Here is an 18,149-nt window from a genome sequence, read left to right as displayed (position 1 = left end):
GAGAGAAACTACTTTGAACAGCTGCAATATGCTAACAGACTTTGAAAGTCACTTATGTCTAGAAAGCTTGAGGCAAGACTTACCTGGCTTACATACCCACGGATACGAGAGAGTGCTCTGCAAGCCAAAATCCGATCTTTCCACTGACAGCTGTTCAGTTTGGCTGCCAGTAGGGAGTAAACCAAGCTCTGGAAGAGGGGTAAGTTGTTTACAAACAGTGCAGGGTAAAACAAGCACAGTATGAACTGGCATAGCATCTAAATCACAAAGGAGGAGCTTGTGGCGAGGGCTCAGGCTCACCCAGAAAGATCAAGGGCTGTCCACAGTATTTTATAGAAATGTTGCCCTATGCTATTTTGCCTAAGGGTATGTCTACACTATGAAATTAGGTCAATTTTATAGAAGTTGATTTTTAGAAATCGATTTTATACAGTCGATTGCGTATGTCCACACTAAGCACATTAAGTTGGCGGAGTGCATCCTTACTCCTGTAGCTAGCATCGACTTACGGAGCAGTGCACTGTGGGTAGCTATCCCACAGTTCCCACAGTCTCTGCCACCCATTGGAATTCTGGGTTAAGCTCTCAATGCCCGATGAGGCAAAAACATTGTCGCGGGTGGTTTTGGGTACATGTCGTCAGTCACTCCTCCCTCTGTGAAAGCAATGGCAGACAATCGTTTCGCACCAGACACCAGGGTGATTAGAAGAGCACAGCAAGGCATGCTGCACATCAGAGAGGCTTTGAAAACCAGTTTCATGACTGGCCAGGCTTCGGTGTGACAGTTGTGTGTGTTTCTCCTTGATGCAAACCCGCCCTCTTTGTTGATTTTAATTCCCTGTAAGCCAACCACCCTCCCCCCCCTTTGAAATAAAGTAACTAAGCTGTGCTCTATCAGTGCGGGAGGGCTGCATGAGCTTGGAAAACATGTAATCGCGAGTGCATTTTTTTTACTTCTAATCTGCGATAACCTCAGGGACGGAGATGATCGGGGGAGTGTAGAAACATTCCACGCTCTACAATTCTGGGGGGACTGCATGGTCACCTGTGCTGCTGAGTTTGCCACGCTGAACAAACAGGAAATGAAATTCAAAAGTTCCCGGGGCTTTTCCTGTGTACCTGGCTAGTGCATCAGAGTTCAAAGTGCTGTCCAGAGCAGTCACAATGGAGCACTCTGGGATAGCTCCCAGAGGCCAATACCGTCGATTTGCATCCGCACTATCCCAAATTCGACCCAGCAAAGTCAATTTTAGCGTTACTCCCCTCGCCGGGGAGGAGTACAGAAGTCAATTTTAAGAGCCCTTTAGGTCGACGGAATGGGGTTGGTTGTGTGGACGCATTCATTTTTAAATCGACCTAACGTGACTAAATTCAACCTAACCCTGTAGTGTAGACCAGGCCTAAGACTACTGACTGACTCTTGGTTGGCTAGAGAGGGAAGGGTTTTATGATACACTGTATAGAAAAATCACCTTATAAAAAACCCCAATAAAACCATCATGACAAATGAGAAGAGGATTTTGGCTTCTTCAGAAAGACCAAAGTGAGGGTGATGAAAGACGGTTAGAACTCTACTAGAATCTCTTTTATTGTAAAGGAAGCATCGTGGCCATGGCTCACAGACAGTTGGGGGAAGGAAATGATGAACCTTTGTATCTTTTAGGGCCTGGGAAATGAAAGCAGTAGAAACTCTTGCTGTGGGGAATGACAGATGGATAAATAGCAAAATTGGTTTTTCAATTTAATTTACTTTTATTTTATTTTTTTACTATATTTTCCTATCCAATAATAAATTACATTAAATGCAGAAGCAAGAGACAAGTTGCACCTGCTCTCAAATGACTGAGGCTATGTTCTACACTGCACACCTCTTGCAGCGGTGTGTAAGGTATGTGTAACTGCACGCCGCAGTGAAAAGCAGGCTGCATCCAAACTGCGTTATGTAGCTACACATGTCAGTGAAAGGCTCCAGCAGTGGGCAGGTAACAAGGAAAGGCTCAGCACTGAGGAGCTGCCAGAGCCTCTCCCCACTGCCTCCCCTTTGCCAGAGCCTTTCCCTGCTGCCAAAGTCTTTCACTGTGGCAGGGAAAGCTGTCACTCTGACAGCTCCCTGGGTGGAGAAAGACTCCAGAAGTGGGGAGGCAGCAGGACACTGCACTGCTAAAAATAGCAATGTAGCCAGTGGAGGCACTGCTTGGGCAAGTAGAGAGCCCTGAGGGTACATACCTGGGAACTTACTTACAGGGTTCAGGCACGTCTTTACTCGCCTAAACAGTGCCTCACCATCTACACTGCTATTTATACCCACGCTTGGGGAGGGCATGCATTGTATGTATTCTACACACCACTGAAAGGAACATGCAGCGTAGACATACCCTGAGAAGACCTGAGATAGAGCTTTGAATAAAGTAAGAAATAAACCACAGCAAAACAGACTCTGCCCAATCATTTCTTGTAGAGTGTGAAAGTCACCCCTGTGCAGAGGTTCAGGATAAGGAGTTAAGTTGTGCTAGACCTCTGCATGGGGTGAATTTCACCCAGCGAGACAGAGCCAGAAGGCAAGGCTGATCCCAGCCACACAGATCCTTCCTCTCTTTCTGTGGTCCTTCTCTCCTCCCCAGCAATGGTACCTACCGAGTGTTCGCTAAGCTGAGTTAATAGAAGACACGCTTGCTCCTCTGTGGTGCCGTCGTTCTTATCAAACATCTGGGAAAGGATCTTTTTTACTACAGGGAAAGTGGCAATGCCCTCCAATGCCAGGCACTGTGCTGCTGCCCAGCTGTCTGCAGAATTACCTACCAACAAGGGGAAAGAGAAAACAAGTTACTGTACTGTGCAGGATATATGATGTCAATGCTCTTCCCATACCACTTTCTTTAGTACATCTCAAAGCACTGAAAGTTCAAACCCCCCGCTCCCTTCAGCACTAATGTCCCATACTGCGTTGTACAATACCTCAAGTTTGGGCAAAGCCCCAGGCTCTCACCGCCCAGGTCCTGCAGAGTTGGTAAGCAAGTCGTGATGAGGGCGGAAATATCTTATGCCACTCAACAGTGACCCCATGAGGCTGACTAAGCAACTCTGATGTGCTCCCAAGGGAGATATGCCCATGGGGTACAGTAAAATGAGGCCTTTTATTAGGTGGCAGGAAGTGTTACTGGGGTTACAAGAAATTGTGGTGTGGGGGAATTGTACGGGATCCTTTGTGACCCTGTTTCTGATGTGAAAACTCACAGTAGAAGGGAGGGAAGGAGGGAGTTATGCCACACAGTGTAAGTCTAGCCTTCTAGCAGTGATGTCATGATACCTAAGGTTAACCAGGACCAACCTTGAATGAATCCTTGTTGCTAAATTCTGTTGCATATGATAAATCCAGTAGTAGGTCTACATGTTAGGCCCATACAATAAGTTTTCCATCAATGTCAGGGGGTAAGCAACATTAATGTTTAGCGGGGGAGATGCCTAACTGCTCTGCTCAGCACCAGGAAGGAGTGTTTAATGACTGCACTAGGAAATTGGTAGCCAGGATTTCCCATTTCTGTTGCTGACTCTGCCAGTAACTTGTTCTGGGCCCTTGTACTCGATGATTAAGTTACGTGCCTCTGTTTACTCTTAAATAAAATGGGACTGATACTTACCAACCTCAGAGGGGTATTGTAGACTGTAGTTCATTAATGTTTGTAAAGCACTGGGAGATCTTATGATTAAAGATACTAGGTAAATGCAAAGAGCTGCTATGGATTGGGCTAAACCTTTTTATGGGTCAGGCATTGCTGCCGCCTTCCATTCAGAATAAATGTAAAGAAGCCATTGTAACCTGGTAACTGAAACAATAGCAGTAGCATCCAAAACACAGGCACATGGAAACACTAAGGAGAAGCTCAGTCATGTAACCTAAGGGTCTTAAAATGCCAGGACTAGGCTTTGATTGGTGAAATTGTGTGTGTGCGCACATGCACACCAGATAGAGACTCAAGATGAACTGAAGCAAGACAAACTGGGAGAGACAAAGAGACCTCATGGACAAGCACAATGTATGACCCTGGGAGGAGCGGGGATGGGGCATGCTTGGGGGAGGAGGCAGAACTGGGTGGGAAAAGGGACCTGGAGCAGGGTGGGGCCAGGAAGAGGTGGGATGGGGTGGGGGCAGGGCCTGAGGCAAAGTTGGGGGTTGAGCACCCTTGAGGCCCGGAGGAAGCCGGTGCCTGTGGTTCCTCATGTGTTTGGAGAAGCAGGACTTTGTACATTGCTAGTAAATAACAAGATTAAAAAAAAAAACCACCACCAGAATCCATCATCAATTTCTACTCCCAACTGGAACACCCTGAAGGCTCCAAACTGTGACTCATGCTTGGGTCAACAGAATTATTAATAAAACATTAGTCCAGAAAATGGCACCAAGCGAGTGCCACTGCTTCAACTAAGCCTCTTAGAAATAATAGAGCATTAACCACAAATTCACCTTTGAAATGTGATGTGTGTGATGCACCCAGACTCCTGAGATAACTAATTTAAAAGGAGTTTCCTCTTTTCCTAGAGCAAAACTAACAAATACCAGACACCTGTTTCTTTTCATAGGAAAGTCACCCAAAATATCTGCAGTTAGTTGTTGGGGCCACAAACTTCTTTCCAAAGTATCTCTGCAGGGTATCAGCTGGACACAGTATTCTTCACTTCCTACCTAAAATGTAATGTAGTATTGCTGTGCACAGCGGAACAGCTGCAAAGCCCCAGCCCAGGAGGAACTGAATGTCTTTCAAGGATCAACCAGATCACCTCCCTTCTGTCTTGAATCAGAATGACATGAAATGGGTGCATGGAAGCACTGGTGGTTTAGCACATTACACTATCTTACAAAGGTTATCAATTCCAGTACCAGGCTCCTGGGGGCTGGCAGGGCATGTAATGTTCAGAGGCAGTGCACTCCAAACTGGGACAGGCCCCCTTCCCTCACTTTCTGGTAACCCATTCTGCTAATAAACTGAATGGCTCTGGCTGGTTCCATAGGGAGCTGCATCTAGCCTTCTCAGACTGAAGTGTGTAGCTGCAAAGCAGGGATTTTTAAGTTGATGAAGGTGCAGGAGAAAAGTAAACAACAGAGGGAAGCAGCAGTAAAACCACTTACCATGTACCAGAGCTTCCTTCATGATCATTTGTGCCTCATCATTACACATCCCTATGGTGTAGTGGCACACGGCAGCCGCCATTCTCACATGGGCATTCTCATCCCTCAGAGTCTTTCTAAGCAAAGGCTGTAGTTCCACAGGCACATCCTGAATAACTGGGGCCTTTCCAATGCCATGTAGTCCTACAACTCAGGAAATAATGAGCTCTGAATAAGACAGCAGCTTCTCTTTCTCTCCCTCTATTACCCATACAGAAACAGCAACATATTTTCTATGCATTTGCCATATGGAATGTTTGACTAAATGTTCGATTTACAAATATACTGCAGTAACAATACTCTGCCTTTCTCAAACACCCCCTCATCTCTCCCCCGAGGATCTGAAAACATTTCACACCAATAATGAATTAAGCTTCACAACCCACGGAACGGTAGCAAAGTTGATCATCCCCATTTTACAGATAGACACACAGGCAAAGAGAGGGCATGTAACTTGCCCAAGGACACATCAAGAAGTCTGTGGCAAACCTGGGGAGGCCAATCATATCTCCTCACTCCCACCCATGTGCATTAACCACGAGACCATGGCGCCTCTCATATTTCAATACATGCAAGATATCACATCTGGAGCCGAGGGGACATGTTCAGAATTTACATATATTTGAAAATAAGAGTAATCAAGCCCTTTGAATTTAGGGTACTTAAAACATGTAATTTATGAAATGGCTTTAAAAGACTAGGCCCAAATGGAGCATTCTTATTGTCTGCCAGTGATGTCATATAAACACAGCTTCCAATAATATTCAGTAACTTCAAGGGTCAGGCCATTCCCCTTGTTTTCATTCATAAACTATATTTCATAACAATCTGATTCCTCATTAATAGTGTAAGTCAATAATGTCAAATTAGGCTTCTCTCACCTGACTCCTGACTGTCACTGTCTAGTCTGGGTCGCTCCAACACTGCAGTGGCACAGGTTATTAGAGCTGTGACCCGAATGACTTCATGTATATCTGTAAGGGCCCTCATTAAGCCTTCAATAGTTGCATTCTGCCACCTGGGAGCTGAGCAAGAGAAAGGAAGGAGACAGAAGAAAATGTGTTCTGAAAACAAAGAACTGGAATCTTTAACAGATCTACCAACTGTGAAAAAGTCTCCCAAGGGAATTGGTGGAAGCCTCATCTCTGGATTCATTTTGAACTGGACAAAGCATTGGAGAATATACAGGAGAGAACAATCCTACACTGGGGGGACTGGACTACATGACCACTTGGAATCAAAGATATTATTTATTGTTAAAGACCTATGAATAGGAAAGAGTTTAAGAAAGGTGATCAGACACTGCCAGTTACTCTTGCGTGACCCACCAAGCAGACTAATGGCTACTTTCAGCCACTATACACTAGAAAGACTGGAATTTCAATAAGCACATCTACTCACTCAGCTTCCAGGCATTCTTCCACTGCTCCAGCATATTTCTGAGGATATGTACATGCTGAGGCAGGACTTCTTTAGGTTCCTTGTGCTCATTTCTCCCTCTCCTGGCCTTTGCAGGAGATGACTCCTGGCCCCTCTGTGCAAAGTCATCAGCAAGGGTAGGCAGAGCAATCCAACGGAAGGCTCCCCTCACAGGCCTCCAAGCTGCTCAGACAACATTATTAGAAACAGATTAGCACCAGCCCACTTTATCCCTTGCCTAAAACAATCAGCTAAGAAAGACTACAAACCTCAGTGCTTTTGAAACAAATTGTATGATCCACTTTTTGTACCTAGCCTTCTCTCACTAGCCTCACTGACATTAAATATTTTAAAAACAAAAAAATCCCTTACAGAATAGGGGGGAGGGGCAGAAAGAGAGAGATCTTGTGTTTACTTCAGTAAATCTGTAGGGTGATGAGACAAAAATCTAAGTGGATGGAGAGATATAAAGGCAGGACACTGGATACTTTAACACGGGGAATTTAAGGATGGATGAAGACTTGGAAGCTGCCCCCTTTGAGTAGAATGAAGAGTTATATCTCAAACAGTGTGTTTTCCAAAAACGTAGATAAGGCATTTTTCTAAGAAAAAAAAGATGAATTTAGGGTTTGTTCAATAGCTCGGAAGACTGAAGCCTCCATACACTCATAGAACAGGTACAGCACAGGTCAAAGCAGTGCAAGGGATACTTGTGATTAGAGAGGTGTTTCCTCTGCCACATGAAAGCTTGTCCATATTTGGCCAAGTTACAAGCCCCTGAAAATTGCCAGTTGCATATGTTTAGTAGAACTTGTTCAAGACTTGTCCTTAATTTTATGAACATTCCAATTGCACTACACGTGCTTCCAGGCTCCAATGAGCCTCCTGCATCATTCTGGAGGAGTCTCAAAACACTATCTCCCTCCAAATAAGACAGAAAAAAACCCTGACCCTCCTTCTTCTCTTCTTACTACTTGTCCCCCTTGAAATATTCTTTGGCACAGGAGAGGATACACTGAACTGTCCAGAAAACCATAAGTTCTAGATCCACCTCTTTTGCTGACTGATGTTAATTTTTCAAACTTCAATTTTTATTGAGTATGGCCTCATACCTCTACTGTAAGAGAGAAGTCTGTATCAGTGCCTTTTCATTTTTGGAGGGAATGTGAAAGATTGCAAAAGGTCACAGAGCAGGGAAGGAACGGAACCCAGGTCTCTAATATCCAGATCCAAGTTACATCCACTTAGTCGCACTGCCTCTCTGAAAGAATCTGCTAGATCTATGTATTTGGGTATGCTGGCTGTAACAGGGAGCTACTCCTGCATATATAACCCATTCTTTCAGGTGCTTAAATATCCTCCTCAAGTGGCTATTTCATGGAGGATAACAGTCTACTGCTGCTTCCAGCTAAGGAGTTATTCCTTTAGCTTCAATTGTAGAGATCTGAGCTGTGAATCTAAAGGTCCTAAGGTCCAAAGTCTGCTGATGACTCTTGTGGGGGATCATTACAGTTGCACATAATATAATTTATTGTGGGTTCCTCCTCCATGCTTTTTATTATTACATTAAAAGAACATTATTAAGGTTGCAAACTTAAGCACTCAAAAGTTAGGAAGTGTCTATGTAACCTTAATACTGCTCCTTTGTGGGTATGCATAAAATTTTCAATTACACGATAATATATTATTACAGGACTTGATACAGGGACAGGGGTCTTGCTGTAAAAGAGTGGATGAGTAAAAAACTCTTGCTGAAAGGAACCCTCCACTTCAGACTCTGGCTACAGAAAGCCAAATTCTCCGCACAAAAGACTGTCACCTCAGGAATCTATATTTGACCTGTGGAGGTTCCTCAAAAAATCAAATGGAGTTGAGAAGTCTAACCTTCATCAGGGGCGGCTCTAGGGATTTTGCCGCCCCAAGCACGGCAGGCAGGCTGCCTTCGGCGGTTTGCCTGCGGGAGGTCCACCGAAGCCGCGGGACCAGTGGACCCTCCGCAGGCAAGCCGTGAAAGGCAGCCTGCCTGCCGCCCTCGTGGCACCGGCAGAGCACTCCCCGCAGAGCCGCCCCTGGTACTCATCCTCTTTCATACCTTGATCCCACATTCAGCTCCTCTCAACTAATACTGCTCAAATGTACCCTAGAATCCTTGGCACTAGCTCATCTGGCACTTCAAAGGCTATACCACAAAAGTCACCATATTGCTTTACATGGTACTGCTTAGGAGGACTCAGTAACAATGCAAGTCTACTTCAATGGAAAGCCAGAGACAAAAAAGGGGAGTGATTTCCCCTAAACGATCTCCTTTGAGAGTCATGGTCTACTTGTTAAGAAGCAGTTCTCTATTCAGTGTCCCCCAGGCTGGCTCAGGTCTCTTACCTGCCCCTTTCTGTGGCTTGAAACTCCAGTGCTCTGGAGGTCTCGGAAAGTGCTGCTGGAGGTGTTTGTAGTACTCATCGTGATTCTCCAGGATGAAGTGATCCTTTCCCCTCTCAGCTACCTGATGGACAATCTTGACTGTCCCTAAATGTACACAGGCACAAATAACTAAATCGGAGAACTTCACTGTCTATATACACTGTCAGGCTTTGTGGATCAGAAACACATATCAAGAGAGGGATAAATCCATTATTTCTCCCAGTACTTCTGAGAATGCTCTGGAACAGCTATTGTTGCTGCTGGGAGGGCCCTCACAATGTAGCCTAGGGAGAGTTGTAGGAATCAGTTACAATGTAGCTGTGGCTTTGGAGCTGTTGGGTCCATTTCAGCAATGAATTTTACAACTTTGACCAGCCTATCAACTTTGCAACAAAGCCAGTCCAGAGGTCAATTGACCGGGGGCACTCCTGAAGCTAGATCACTCTCCAGCAACACACAACTAGTAGGCTAGCTACCCACTATTTTGTCTCCTTTAAATATGGTTGAAGGTCTTTTTCCACTGAATTCTCTTATCCTGTGGATGATGGGGCAGATCACAACTTCACAGGGTCTAAACAGATAAGAGCAAGGGCTCATATTTTAGCAATACCAGCATGAACATGGCAAAATTATTTAATGGAAGACTCACCATCAACCCCAAAAAACAAGTTAAAAATAGTTTCAGGGACTGCCCCAGTGCCCCGCCCTCACCAATTTCTTTAGCTTTACAATCACATTTTTCTTGTTTCTTTAAAATGCTTTTCTACCCACTGTTGCTGCGTGAAAGACCCACACAAGCTGCAGGGGAAACTGACTAAACATCCATAGGAAACACTGGATCGGACTATTCACAAAATGCTGCCAAATACACACCATGAACAAATTGAAGAGAGAAAACATTTTCTTCAATCTCTTTTTGTTATAGTGATCTTCAGTATTACTTGTAACCATAATAGGGAGATTTTGGACAGAAGTCTGGTTAAATTGATGGTGCCCCTCTAACAACTTCCTACCTCAAGCTCTAGGCACTTGTTCGATTATTTAAAATACACACAAGGAACAACAAACATCCAAACAAACAACTTGTCCATTCAAATCTGCCTCAGTTGCCAAATGATAGAATATTAAGGAATATAAGATTATCCCAATTCTTAATACTTTCTGTCCTCCACCTTTTCCCATCCCCAAAAGCCCAGAAAAATAGACAGACCTTTCAGTGTATCCTAAAAAAGACATCTGTAGGACCAATGAAGCGAGTGAGTTCCAGAGTCAAGGACCCCTTATGGTGCAGAGAGCTCTCTGCATGCAGCAGCAAACAAGCAGGCTGCCGCATTCTACGCTAACAAGTTTTCCAGATGGGCTCAAACTGTGGCCCACATAGAATGCACTTCATTATGAGGCACTAGTCCTTTTGGATTAAAAGTGTTAATATAGTTAAATCAAGAAACTCCTACAGCTTTTACAACAGTTGCCCATATTTTTTAGTTCATAACACTTGATTCAAAGTCATTAATCCTCCTGGTTCCAGGTTGCTTCCTGTGTACTCGGGCCTGGCCAGATCATCCATCCACCACATAAAACCATGCATAGGAATTGGTAGGAGTTTTGGTTCACATTACCAAAGTAGAGCTCCTGCTCAAAGGCATTCTTAGTGGAGTAGGAGTATTTCCCAACACGGGAGTTCAGCCGTTCCCTGTTCTTCAAAGAAGATGCTGGTCTAAGACACTTCTTTCCTATTATATGAGCCGTACTGTTGGTACCAACTGGGTCATCTGTCCAAAGCACCCTCGGGCAGTAAGCAGGTACCCTGACAGAAAAGAAACATGCTGTTAGCCTAGCACTGGCTTATAGGGGGAGCAATTAGGGGGAAGGGGACAGTATGGGCAGGAGTGCCCTTTTGCTGTATTTATCAAAAATTGCATTTAATATCCATTGTCTGCTGTTCTAAAAATATTCAAATAGCTCTCAACTTGGCATTCCAGGAATGCTTACATTACCTTGGTCATTACCTATCTCATCTTGATATGCTACTTCATTACACAAACACTTTATTTTTGCCACAGCTCACTCCCCTTTGCTTCATTCAGCACTCACTTCCTTGCCTTCTCACAAAGAAAAAAAAATCCCCGATGTCTTGGGAGGAGAGATGGGGATACATTTATCTTCTGTGCGCACTTCACAATTTTGGGAGATGCTCAGATAGGTGATAGGCATCATATCAAATACACAGATATAAGGCCATGCTAGCCACTCTGGGGGGAACGAAGAGATCTCTTTAAGACAGATTTTAAATTAAATCCTTATCAGGATACCTATGCATGTTGGGGCGGAAAATGACCACCATAAACTGCTGGTCAGGATGGTTTCTTGTGAGTGTGCACTATCACTACACCAGATGAAAGGCCAACCTGTCTCAAAGACTACGAGTATCGCTTTAAACATTTCTGTTCCCTGGAGCAACTTCAAGATCATCTGTGTCACTCCACTGGCTATCTGCCATCACAGCACTTTACCATCATCTGAGTGAGTAGAATCAGTGAATCCATTTCCCTCTGCAGAGTACCTCTGCATGGAACTGCGAGCCAGGCTGAAAGCACCTCTCAGGGGAGACTAGCTGAGCATCTGTAACAGACCTGGTCCTCAGTAAGCCACCCAAACCTGCTAGAACTATATGTGTCAGAGCAATAACCAGGTTATATGATTCATGTAGGACCCCATTCCTTGACTGAGGATCTATGGAGTAGCACTTATAATGGCATCAGAAGAAGCCATGTTTTACCCCTCCATCTCCCAACATAAGGAAAAATACTATGCTGGCAGTCACTATTAAATGAGAAGTCTTGCATCTCAAGTTATTGCAACATGTTCTTCTCTGGCCTGGACAAATGAAAACTTCCCCTGCTCATATCCATTCAGAATGTTGCTGCAAAGATCATTTTCCTAGCCTGTCACTTTGACCACGTCACCCCTCTCTTTGCATCCCTACACTGGCTCCCCCTTCTCTACTGAATCAAACATAAGCTACTTGTCTTCACTTTCAAAGCCCTTCACAGTCAATCCCACCCTATCATCTCTTATTTGCTATTGAGCTGTTGAGGCTTGCTTCCGATTGGCCTGTGAAGCCAGCCTCCACTGCCCACTGATTAAATTTTCAAACAAACACCTTCATGCTTTTTCCCATGCTGCCCCTCAAATCTGGGAGAAGATCCCCATAAATATCTGCAAAACTCTCTTATTGACATCTGTCAAGACCCTCCTCAAAACTTTCCTTTGCCACGATGCATACAAAAAAAACTTACCCACAGTTAGGCTGTTGGTGTGCTGAGACCACTGCCTATCATGCTGGCCAATATTGTCTTATTGATTCCTCACAGTCTCCCTCCTCCCCCCCCACACCTGTCTATATCTGTTGTCTCTTGTTTTATATTTAAATTATAAGCTCTTTGGGACAGGGCTTGTCTTTATGTTTTGTGTTTGTGCAGTGCCTAGCACAATGGGGTCCTGGTGCATGACTGGGGCTTCTAGGAGCTATGGCAATATAAATAATAAGATAAGGAGATGGGAGAAAGGGAAGGGTAATGTTAGCCTGACAAAGAAAGATGTGGTTATTAGCTCACCTTGAAAAGCCTAAGTAGAGCTAGCTGGGAATTTTCCAATGGAACATTTTTCTGTCAAAAAATGCTGATTTATTGAAATCAAAACATTGTGTGGGAATGTGTCAATTTTGATTAATCTTTCACAGAAATCTGCTTGTTTCCTCCCAGCTAGCCTGCCTCTCTGGTTCCTGGGCAGGCTAACTGGATGACAGCGGGGCAGCCCGGGCTTTTAGGATTCCTGCTCTGCAGCAGCCTGGCTGATGGCTGCCAGACAGACAGAAATCCCAGGGCTTTCAGGACTTCCTGGCTCCTGGACAGCCCACCAGGCAGGCATCTGAGGAGCTGGGAAGCCCTGAGAGCCTTGGAGAACATATTGTGTTTTGGAAACACGAATACATTCCTGTTTCAGTGTTTCTGAAACAAAACAAAATGCACTCCCAGTTCCTCAAAGAATTTCTTGGTTTTGGATTTTCAAAGCATCTTCCAAAATGTTGACATTTTCCTACAGAACTGGGAATGTGTTTGCCACTCAGTTCTAAGCCAAAAGAGGGAATTGCATGTACTGCACTATTACACCTGTTGAATGAGTCCTTCTCACCTGTAATAAACTGGAAGCAGTGTCTCTGGTTTCTTCTCCACATGGCTCTGGGGACTGACTTCCATGGCATCTTCTTCTGCTTGAATTGAATCCAACAATCTCAACTCGCTTTCAGAAGAGAGTTCATCCCTGATTCTGTTCCAGTCAAACTTTTGTTTCTTGAAGCCATGGACATTCTGAATCCAACCACCCCAGGCAGTCTGCTGATTCACAATCCACTGAGCTGTGGACCTATTCAGCTTCTCCAATAGCATTTGCTCCCATCCCCGGGCCTCGCTCTTTGATTCTTGGATGTTATCTGTGGGTACTCTCTTTGCCTGTCTTCTGGTCATGGAGGATGATAATATTTCATAGGATTCTGTCAGGAATGTCTGTGAGGCAGGAGACTCACAAGGAAGAGAAGGAGTAATAGGCGGCAGAGATGACTCTCTGAGTGAGCTGTCCAGTTTGGCGCTCTGCAGTCTCTTTTCCATGGGGACTTTAATCCTGGTGTCCTTAGGTGGGGAAAAATCCAATTTCGTATGGCAAGGTGGTTGCTTCAGAGGGCAAAGCTTGAAAGGTTGTTGCCTTACTTTCTTAGCCATGGGTTCTTTCCTTTTTGGCTTTTGGATGATGTCAGAAGTACTGTAGAGATCCTTGAAATCACACTCTTTATAGGGCAGGCTTTGCAGTCCTCTGTGCTTCACAACTTCCTTGGAGAACTTCAGATCTGTGGCTATATTCAAGAAGTATTTTTTCTGGTAGAGCCTATAGTGCTGCTTGGAAAGGCAAAAGTCTTGCAAGGGCATGGAGGCCTTTGTAGTTTGAGAGCTCACAGTAGAGCTGCTGCGCAACACCAAGCGCCCAGCTGGGTCATCACTGTCCTCAGAGACTGTGACCCTCAGTTCAGCATCAAGAGGGAATGGATTATTGCTGTTGTAAAAGGCTGATATTTTCATCCTGCCAGCACCGGTGAAATGCCTCAGTGCTGCTGCTGACAAAACACTTTAAAACATAAAGATCAGTTTGAAGAGCTATGTTAATACATCAGCATCTCATAGTTCTCCAAGGCATTGCTGGAGTCCATCAAAATAATGAATGTAACAAAGAAGGCCACCCCACTTTATCCCATTCCATCATGCAGGAAAGGGGAGCTCCACCATAGCAACTTTCCCTATTGCCAGTTGAAGCATCTTTTAACATTGAAGATGCATTGAGTTTGCATTTCTAGAAGACGCACTTCCCTAGCACCAGCTGGTGTGAAGCTGATTTGGCATGGGAACAGGACAGCGGGTCAGCAACAGTGCTGATAGAGCTGGTACAATTAACTCCTTAGCCAGGTTCAGCAAAGCAATTAAATACATGCTTAAACTCCACTGAAAAGGGACGTAAGCATGTGCTTAAGTGCTTTGTTGAAATGGAGCCTACACTTCTGTGAATGATAAAGAAAGGACAAAGGAGAAAAGGAATGGAGAATGGAACAAAGAATAAGTGAGAGAAAAAGAAAATACGCAAAGATCCACTCTTTCCCATTAACTTGTTCTCTTTACTCTCTGATACAGCCATTCCACATCACAGGCAGAGCACAGGCAGATGAAATTCATACTACTCCCACATCATCCTGCCCTGACAGAGAGGAGCGCCCATCTAGGAGTAAAAAAGACTAGTTCCATCTACATTATTCATTCAGTCCTACCATATTTTATTGCCCTTCCTCCTGCCCCACCCCTCAATCAACACTGCTCTTCCATGCTGTAAGAGTCACACAGCCATATCTTTTGACTTTTTTAGACCTTTTATAGGGAGTTGTTCCTGCTTGCAAAAGTTGCTGGCTTGATAGCCTTAGAAAATGAAGGGCTCCCTTTGTCCACAGAACAAGTGGGAGTCATGGAAGCTTTCCCACCTCATCAGGATGCCTCACCCAAACCAGAAGGGACCACTAAGTATCCCCATTCCGTCAGCCTTTCTGCCTATACTTCCATTTAGAAAGTTGGCTTTGTAACAGACAGTTGTCCAATAGGATCTCTGGCCTCCAAATTCATTTCATACAGTCGACTTCATCCACCCAGTGGTAACAACAACTTTTGTTCACTACTACTCTCAGCGGGATTTGAACCAGAAACATTGAGATGAAACACTCAGTGCATAAACAATTCCCTGATCCCATACCCCACCTGATTTATTTTTCCTATCAGTCAGCACTTGCTGTTTGACTCATATGCTGTCTGTTTCCACTGATATCATATATGAACTCTACTGAAGCTAGCAAAAAACAAAAATCACCCCCTAGAAAGGCAGGAAAGACTTTGTATTTACCTTACAGAATGGCTCCTACAGTCTTGGTCTTGTATGAACGGGCACAATCAGCTATTCCTTGCATGCTAAATCTCAGTTTCTTTGGATCTCAAAGGCCCACCCCCAAGCTGTTTACAGTAGTTGCCTGGCAACTGGTGATGTACTTCAATTCCACCAAGTGTCATTTGTCCCTATAGACAATCAGTTATTCATTTTTAAATAAAGCTCCCTATTTTTAAACAACAGAAACACTTACTTATTATTGAGAGCTACCTCATTTTGTTAGGGATTTTTTTAATCTTCAATTTTACATTACCTTTTATTAATTGATGTTAGAGCCTTTTACGCAACACTATATAAGGTCCAATCAGCATTCCTACATAAATCTGATTTTTTTATGGGACAAATACTTGTGCTTAGCATAAATACAGTGTATAAGTTCTCATTCAGAGACCATTATCTTTGGCTCTCCACTCCCCACAGTATTGTCTTAAATTTTGATCCTACGACAGATTGTAAGTTCTTCAGGGGAGAGATTTTTTATATTATGTATCTTGTGTAGTGCCAAACATGTTGTCAGCCCTTAACAAGTGAAAAAATAAGATGGCAATAACTGTCTGAATTTTTTTAGACTAATTTCAAGATGGGTCTACTTTATTTTGAAACAACACTTGCCTCACTTTTGTTATTACTTTTTATTTGTGAAGTTTCAACAGTTTACAAACATTTAAAAATCCTTTAAGTAGGTTACAGTCCAAAAGATCGGCAGAAAGAAGATAAAAGTACATTGGGAAACCCATAAGAACGGCTGTACCGGGTCAGACCAAAGGTCCATCTAGCCCAGTATCTGTCTACCGACAGTGGCCAATGCCAGGTGCCCCAGAGGGCGTGAACCTAACAGGCAATGATCAAGTGATCTCTCTCCTGCCATCCATCTCCATCCTCTGACGAACAGAGGCTAGGGACACCATTCTTTACCCATCCTGGCTAATAGCCATTTATGGACTTCACCACCATTAATTTATCCAGTTCTCTTTTAAACACTGTTATAGTCCTAGCCTTCACAACCTCCTCAGGTAAGGAGTTCCACAAGTAGACTGTACGCTGCATGAAGAAGAACTTTCTTTTATTTGTTTTAAACCTGCTGCCTATTAATTTCATTTGGTGACCCCTAGTTCTTGTATTATGGGAATAAGTAAATAACTTTTCCTTATCCACTTTTTCAACATCACTCATGATTTTATATACCTCTATCATATCCCCCCTTAGTCTCCTCTTTTCCAAGCTGAAGAGACCTAGCCTCTTTAATTTTTCCTCATATGGGACCCTCTCCAAATCCCTAATCATTTTAGTTGCCCTTTTCTGAACCTTTTCTAGTGCTAGAATATCTTTTTTGAGGTGAGGAGACCACATCTGTACACAGTATTCAAGATATGGGCGTACCGTGGATTTATATAAGGGCAATAATATATTCTCAGTCTTATTCTCTATCCCCTTTTTAATGATTCCTAATATCCTGTTTGCTTTTTTGACAGCCTCTGCACACTGCGTGGACATCTTCAGAGAACTATCCACGATGACTCCAAGATCTTTTTCCTGACTCGTTGTAGCTAACCCAGAGGACAGCAATAACTTATCTAAGAGAGATAATACTGGAAGAGATTTGTCCAGAATGAATACAACTATATAACCCCCTTTCATTGCAAAGGCGCTGATCTCTCACTTACACGCTTACTGCCATTTCAGTGGCCTGACAGTCTGTTTGCTGTCTGTAAATAGCCTGAGAACAACATGCTCCAGTCGCGTCCCCAGCATGCCCCACTCCACATCCGCAACACACACTTGGCTTGTGGAGGTACCAGCACAGAGATATTTTAGCAGGTCTACTCAAGACAGGCAACCCCCTTAGGCTGGTTTCTGCTCCCTTAATGCCACTCGAGAAGTGTAAAGGGGGACAGGGCAGAACAGAGAATCAGGCCTTCAACCTTCAAATCTTTCCTTTAAAAAAAACACATTTCTTTCAATTTTCTGACTTCCACTTCAGTGCTATCCATTTCTCCTCCTTTGCCTTGCCTTGTTCTCCAGTGTAAAAATGTGTTCACTCATTCAAAACATTTCATACCTTGTTTGTTGGTACTTCCCCTGTTCCTTCATTTGTTCTTCGTTGTCTGTTGTCATTTCCTCTGTTCATTGTAAGATCTTTGGGACATGAATAGTGACTTTATTTCTGGAAAGCACCATGCAAGCTTTTGTAGTGCTATATAGATATTTCATCCTCCTCATGCAGGCTGACCAGCTCCATTTCTAATAGAGCAATGAACACATAGCACCATGAATCTCTTTCCCACCTTAACCTGGGTCTCAATCTGCAAGAGATTGCTTTTCAGCCATGATCAAGTGGAAGAAGTTTGCTTGAGCAGAATACAGTAAGGATAGAGTCAGGATGGAAAGGAAAACAAGGCAATTAATGCATTCCTACACGCTCTACCCTCCCGGGGAAACTCTTGTGGCTTGTCTACATGGCCAGTTACCTCAGTTTGCCATGCACTATAATCTACAGTGTGTTGCAGGCTAGAGCACTAAGTTGCCATGTGAACCCTGCTACCTCACACTAGGAGTTCTATAGTGTGCTTTGACCAACTGGTGCTTTACACAGCAGTACATCAAAATGTACTGAGGAA

At 43.9% G+C, this 18,149-nt stretch overlaps 1 protein-coding gene across 4 annotated transcripts in view; it reads right to left on the bottom strand.

The window, feature by feature from the left end:
• Positions 1-18,149, bottom strand: part of HEATR4 (HEAT repeat containing 4) — a 57,506-nt gene that overhangs the window by 29,919 nt on the left and 9,438 nt on the right. Inside the window, exons 1-9 of one of the 4 annotated variants that reach the window (XM_045013453.1) lie at positions 17,591-18,017; positions 13,195-14,178; positions 10,620-10,807; positions 8,962-9,105; positions 6,565-6,765; positions 6,045-6,188; positions 5,125-5,307; positions 2,634-2,794; positions 84-188 (exon numbers count right to left, since the gene is read on the bottom strand). In XM_045013453.1, coding sequence (XP_044869388.1) covers positions 84-188; positions 2,634-2,794; positions 5,125-5,307; positions 6,045-6,188; positions 6,565-6,765; positions 8,962-9,105; positions 10,620-10,807; positions 13,195-14,178; positions 17,591-17,646 — 2,166 coding nt within the window. In that variant the 5' untranslated portion in view covers positions 17,647-18,017. Of the gene's footprint in view, positions 1-83; positions 189-2,633; positions 2,795-5,124; positions 5,308-6,044; positions 6,189-6,564; positions 6,766-8,961; positions 9,106-10,619; positions 10,808-13,194; positions 14,179-15,489; positions 15,628-17,590; positions 18,018-18,149 lie in introns of those variants that run through there. The other 3 variants (XM_045013455.1, XM_045013456.1, XM_045013452.1) reach the window with 3 other exon arrangements.

Source organism: Mauremys mutica, chromosome 4, assembly GCF_020497125.1.
Source record: "Mauremys mutica isolate MM-2020 ecotype Southern chromosome 4, ASM2049712v1, whole genome shotgun sequence".
Taxonomy (NCBI): Eukaryota; Metazoa; Chordata; order Testudines; family Geoemydidae; genus Mauremys; species Mauremys mutica.
Note: the sequence above shows the minus strand (reverse complement) of the source record. Positions and strands in the feature narration are given on the sequence as shown.